The 6,438-nt window shown below is 36.5% G+C and overlaps 1 protein-coding gene across 1 annotated transcript; it reads left to right on the plus strand.

The window, feature by feature from the left end:
• Window positions 1–1,702: 1,702 nt before the first annotated feature.
• On the plus strand, window positions 1,703–5,396 carry LOC108669666 (ionotropic receptor 21a). The gene is made up of 5 exons (XM_018157063.2): window positions 1,703–1,861; window positions 2,436–2,525; window positions 2,905–3,019; window positions 3,359–3,466; window positions 4,693–5,396. The coding sequence occupies exons 1-5, from the start codon at window positions 1,704–1,706 to the stop codon at window positions 4,804–4,806; spliced, it is 585 nt and encodes a 194-aa protein (XP_018012552.2). The 5' UTR covers window position 1,703; the 3' UTR covers window positions 4,807–5,396.
• Window positions 5,397–6,438: the final 1,042 nt, after the last annotated feature.

The raw sequence follows: 6,438 nt of genomic DNA on the forward strand, positions 1-6,438 counted from the left end.
TATTTTTTAACTAATTCAAATATTAGGGGCTTTTTGCAGGTCGGAAGTTATGACATAATTTTCTCTTTCATGGAAAAATCTAGGCAAGTACATTCGATGATAATTTCCCGCCACCTACTCCTCTTCGATAACAATTTGTATTTAATACAAGTTTCTGCTTAATTTCTATGCCGCATGATATTTAAGCTTATCCTTTAAGATATTTTATCTTCTCTGCTTTTGTTATAGACAATCTCTGATTCATTTATCTACCTCTGTTCTTTTCGTTTTTTTATATGAAAGCGTGTCAGGGAGAGAGCAGCGTGCAGTTGCTGTTAATGCAGCCTATCTTAGTAAAAAGTTAGGCTACAATTTTTTTTCTGTGTAAATCGCTCTATATTATTAAAAAATATTCAATTACAACAATCATACCTGAATTGTTCGTTGTTAGGATAAACAAACAATTCTCGAGGAGAGGAAAATTATTCATTGCCTTGGTTTGGGTAGGTGCATTATATGGTAATTGAAAATTTCCAGGACATTAATATTTAATTTATTATTGATTATTACTTCCCAACATTTATGCGCAAGAATTTTTTTCGTCGATATATGTTTTTCTGTCAACTTGGCTTCTGCACAAAAATACACAGTGATTCTAAATTTCGCAAGGCTGGGATACTCGAGGTGCAAATTACATTGTACTGTTCTGTATTGTACTGTTCTTCAATGAGTGCAGCCAAATGAAGAGGTTGTGCTAGTATATTTGATTTTCACAAACTCCTCCATTTACGGTAAGCCAGTCAAGAATTGAAGCTGCGTGAAGTCATACCTACGTACTCTAATGCGCACTGCGCACAACCTATATTTACAAACTTAAAACGATCGCATATGGATCGTGTCAATTCTAGTTTTAACTTCTGTTCTATGGATTTCGAATTTTCGCACTTCCATTGGAGTTGATACCGAAAATTTTTCCTTAGAATTATGGTGACTTCTTTTTTCCAAATCTGTATTAAATGAAATTCAATGGCTTACAATTTGATGTCTTTACCCTAATAACAGATTAGTAAATACGCTTTTTACGAGTTCCAAATAAATTTACAATTAATGTATTGCAACTGTTTTATGCAGTCATACATAGTACTTCAATAAAAATAATCGAATCATTTATACACTTACGATCGGATAATTCAGGCATGCATGAAACTTGGTAAATATCATGTAATTGCGAGGCGATAGATTGAACTCCCTGTACAATAATCAAGAGGTCAAGATGGAGTTCTTTTTCTACGTGTATGTCTCCCCTAACAGTAATGTCGTTGGCGTTAAGATGCATCTTGATTTCTGCCAAGTATAGATAGAGGGAAGTAATGTTTTCTTTCGAGCATCAGGTACTTTAGTTGCGGTGACAATTAAATTCCTAAAGAGACTTAGGATAAACGCGCCTTCTTGACTGCCTCGAGCCAATTACGGTACGAAATCAACGATTCATTGAGTTTACTGGAGGTACAGAAGAATATTGAAAATATAATACAAGAGTAAACCAGAAAATTACTGCACAACAGTAAACCAGTAAACGCCATCAGACATCACGTACGTCTGATGGCGAAATAATCACGTCCCGTTCTCATGACCGTGATTGAAATGCAAACGACATTCATGAAATTTTGGGCCAATCTGTAATTTGAATTAGATCGTAAGTATTAGAATTTCTTATCCGTTTAATGCATGGTTCACATTTTTTTTTTCATTTATATTTTTGTAGCGATTCAATAGATCCAACGTCCCGAGAGATCTACGAAGGGTTCCAGTTCGTCTCAGGCATCGACAGCGGCATTGCAAGAGTTTTGCATGGCGACTTCGCCTTCATGAATTCTGGCAGGTTATTTCATCTATAGATTGAATAGCCATGACCTCCAACAACTCCATTAATTGAGAGTTTATGACTATGGCAGTTAATTTCATTTATAAAGTGAGCATGCATGAAGCATTGAAGTGCATTCCATCCATAAAGTAGGCTTGTACGAACTAATGCGTGTAATTTTAATCGTTAAATAAAAAAATTTTACCTTCGGTAGTTGATTTGATCGCTTATGAGGCTCTTCATGAACTCCACACGGTGATTCATCCCTTGAGTCTAAACTTTTGACCTAAGAATTGGTATTTCATACGAAATTGGAATTTCATTAGCTCTCACAGTAGATTTTTGCTGTGTTGTCGCTGTCTTTTCTATGTTTTATCCAAGGTTGTAGATATTGTCAATTTTTGCAACATATCAATTTTCGGAATGAAAACATTCGAGTTTCATTGTTCGAGCCATCATTATTTTAGAACATATTGTGTTTTTAAGGCTCGTATAATATATATCATCCAGGCAATTATTGTCGTATACATAACCGATCAAATTATTGATTCATATATATCTGTTGTATTCCGAAATTAATCCTGTCCACCAGATTTCTACGGTATTTGGTGGCTAGCAACTTTACAGACGTTTACGGCCAGGCTAAGCTGCACGTCACCAAGGAATGTTTTGTGCCTTTCAGGTGAAATGATCAATATCTTAAAACTTTAATTATTCGAACATTTATTTTGAACGAACTAATATTGCAATAATCTGTAGAATAGAATATATTTTCTCTATTACGCAATAAGAGCGGGAGAATGGGAGAAATTTTGGCTGCTCAAGTTGATGATGCGGCCTTTCGGGTGAAATGATCAATATCTTGAAATTTTTATTATTTGAACCTTTAATTTGAGCAAAACAACATTGCAATAATCTGTAGAATAGAATATATTTTCTCTATTACGCAAAAAGAATGGGCGAAATTTTGAATGCTCAAGTTGATGATGCGGAAGCAACTGAAAACATAGTTCGAAGCAAAACCTTTTCTTTATGTGTAACAATTTTACCTGGACTTCTAGGATCGGGTTCGCAACGCCTCTGTTCTCGGTGTACACTGGCAGGTTCAGTGAGGTGATCAACCGCCTGGTGGAGGCTGGTTTGGTCACCAAATGGTTCAACGAAATATTGCAAGAGGTCAGACGTTGATTTACTTCATCGTTAGTCTTCATATTCAAATTGTGTAAAAATGAACATTGCATTCGACAGCTGCATCCTCAGACATTGATTCACTTCATCATTTAGTTTAGTAGGAATCTTCAAATTCAAAAAGTATAAAAATGAACATTGCATTCGACAGCTGCATCCACAGATTTGCATCTCACAGAAACATTGATGTGATGTTTACAAGGAAAATTCAAACTCACGTATTGAATTCACCGAATTCGCTTGGAATACAATAACACATTTTTGATATAACGTTTATTCCCCTTCGGCAGTATGATCTTTCCATTGGCATTCAACTGTTCGTAACAGGCAGCCCAGCAACAGCGACTGAAAGCTCGGCATGAACTGGGTGGTCTCGGAAGCTCCATAACAGAGGAACCTGGAGCATCAGTTGTACTAGGCCTCTACCATCTCCAGGTGAGTGGTGCGGGGACTCTACCATCTCCAGATGAGTGGTGCGAGGCCTCTACCATCTCCAGGTGAGTGGTGCGAGGCCTCTACCATCTCCAGGTGAGTGGTGCGGGGCCTCTACCATCTCCAGGTGAGTGGTGCGGGGCCTCTACCATCTCCAGGTGAGTGGTGCGGGGCCTCTACCATCTCCAGGTGAGTGGTACTGAACCTATTTATTTGAAGAGTCTTCGAGCTCCCATAACTGGCCAAATGTTGAGGAAGCTCAATTATAATTGACAGCGTCTCAAATAATAACAACAAAGGATTAAAATCACATGAACATAGTGTAGAATTTCTTCGAGGAGCTAAAGCTCCCGATGGTTAAGTTGTTCGTTGGCTGCACGGATGGAGACCCCTGGTAGGGTCGGCCCTATGGTAAAGATTTGCGACTGGGCAAAAGGAAGAAATTTAGTCAGTACAACACACTTCATGATTCATTGTGATGTTTTTCTTGCCTACGAGACGCTCGCTATTGCAATATTCTTGCTTAGCTTGCATACATAAAATCATTGATGATATGCAGTTAATTAAGGACACACACGGTAGAAAAGAGAGTATGTACTAAAACACATTTGAGAGTTGATAATGTGTAAAATTGCGCAATCAGCAGACGTGTTTCAAGCTTCGGATGGACTCAACCGGCAGCTATATATATAGGGCCCATGCAGAAGTCAGCTTCTAGCTCTGAGCATCGTAAAGCACGGCGATATAATCAAACGTTTCTCTGCTCTGTAATATTGAATTCCAGAATTATATATTGAATCTTCGAAGCGTATATATGATGTCATCGGAGAAGAACAAATGCAGGTCCGTTGAATCAAAAGATTATGAAACAATTATAGTAAAGTTACGATGAGTTCAGACAATATTTTCGTGGTATAGATGAAACATATGCACAGACGACATATGTACAGACGACATATACCAGCAATATCATTTGATGTACAGTGGGTGATTTTTCTGATAGAATGCTAGAGATATTATTGAAGAAGTTCATGTGTAGATTTGGTACCGGATTTAGTAAGCAGTATTGGTAACAATTAAGGATACCTATTGATATCGAACTGAAAAAGTTTGGGAACCGCTGTACTATAATCATCGATGCTTCACAAATAATTTTCATTTGTCTAGAGGTTCATTTACAAAACCTTTGATGTTTGAAAAAGCGATACACATAATTTCTTTCATTTCAGGGTGCCTTCATCTTGTTATTGTCAGGATTATGCTTCAGCTTCCTTGGGTTCATCGGAGAACTGATTTCAATAACATACGTCAGGTCAAGAATGAGAGGCAACGAAGTTAAATGAATGTGGTCCTACGCTGTGAATGACGGTAACGAAGAAAGTGAAGAACCAAGCTTTAATAAATGAACAATACAATTCTTCTCCGAATCACTGCGCCAAATTACTTATTTTTCAGATACATTTTTATTGGATTGTTATATTTAGAATCACTGGAAAATAGTATGATTAATAAAATGCTCAATATTTTTGAGTTAATAGTAAATATATTCAAAATGTATCATAAAATGTATATTCTGAAGCATTCAAAGGGCTCCATATATATCATTTTCGATGGCAATAGTAGGAGTTTGATTATATTCGATGTTGGTGGAAGATGATTTTATGATTGATGATGATTAACTTTCAAGGTATTCCATTCTTTAAAAACACAAATAAAAGGAATTCTATCATGAACATCTGTACTCGTACTTACTTAAATATTTTCAAATCAGATTTGGACGTGTCAAATTCCATTTCATGTTTCTATATTGAAGTAAATTTCATCCGGTGCTATGAGATGGAACTCGCACATATTCGGAGGATTTTTATTTTTTGTTATATGTTAATAGAAATAATTTGCTATATTCGAAAAATTTCGATTGTATTAAGATGAATGTCACTAATTCGAGAAAATAAAGTAATATTGCAAATTCCATTAGTTTCAGCTTTTATTTCATGCGTCTTTTAAGTCGTACTTTTATAATCATATAATCGTCCCCATTTAAATATTATAATTAACATGATATTTACATGGAGGATCATTTTGTCGCAATTACAGGGGTGATTCTATGAGCCCCTGAAGCATAACGTAATGATTATGCAACATGATCTTACTAAAACTTTGCGCAAGCACGATTTTAGCCCATGTCACTGAAAGTTCTATTAAACGCTTATGGCTACATCGATCTGTGGAGAGATCATTTGGTGGAGAGATGGAGAAAAACATAGGGAACAAATCTTGACCTTCCAAATTTTTTTAACTTTATTACTTATCGAGTTACAGCCATTCAAAGTTGAATATCGTTTTTTTGGGACACCCGGTATAGATGCATCAGTGGGATTGGTAGGTTAGAAGCATTCATCTCCCGCTGTATTTACTAAATTGATTCTCTTGTGGAAATTGTGACTGACAAAGAACAGAATACAATTGAATAAATATAAGGGAACGGGTAGATTTAATTTTTGAATATGACAATACTTGAGTAAAATAGGGGCATTAAGGAACACTATGTATAATAAGTACAGATATCAAAAATAGGAAGAGACTATTGATTAGATACAATATATAAGCGGCTTTGCGGAAAGCGGTTGGCTTAGACGCCACTAGGGGGCTGGTTTGGTGCATGGTTGAACTAGTACAAGGTTGACCCATGAGAAGCTCATTTTCGCGGATGGAGCTTTTTGTTCGCATATGACGTCACTGATCTCAGTGACGTCAAGGGCATTAGCCAATCACCCAAATGCGTTCAAACCAGTCAAACAATCCATAGTGGGAATGACGGGTTTGTTTATGTTTCTTGATCTACGTAACGTAACAAGGAAGCTGAACTGAAAGGTGGAACTTCTAGTGCGTCAACTTTATATAGTTCAACCATGGTTTGGTGGTTCTAGCCACATTGAAATTCATCGTAAAAAAACTACTTGGAAGTTTTACAA

This window comes from Hyalella azteca, unplaced genomic scaffold (assembly GCF_000764305.2).
Source record: "Hyalella azteca isolate HAZT.00-mixed unplaced genomic scaffold, Hazt_2.0.2 contig100, whole genome shotgun sequence".
Lineage (NCBI taxonomy): Eukaryota > Metazoa > Arthropoda > Malacostraca > Amphipoda > Hyalellidae > Hyalella > Hyalella azteca.

What these genes read in the sequence shown, in the direction of transcription:
- LOC108669666 (XM_018157063.2), top strand. Translation starts at nt 1,704, where the DNA reads ATGCATGGTTCACATTTTTTTTTTCATTTATATTTTTGTAGCGATTCA. An exon ending in GCCTTCATGAATTCTGGCAG is followed by an intron (nt 1,862 to 2,435) that starts GTTATTTCATCT and finishes CCTGTCCACCAG; the next exon opens with ATTTCTACGGTATTTGGTGG. An exon ending in TCAACGAAATATTGCAAGAG is followed by an intron (nt 3,020 to 3,358) that starts GTCAGACGTTGA and finishes TGTTCGTAACAG; the next exon opens with GCAGCCCAGCAACAGCGACT.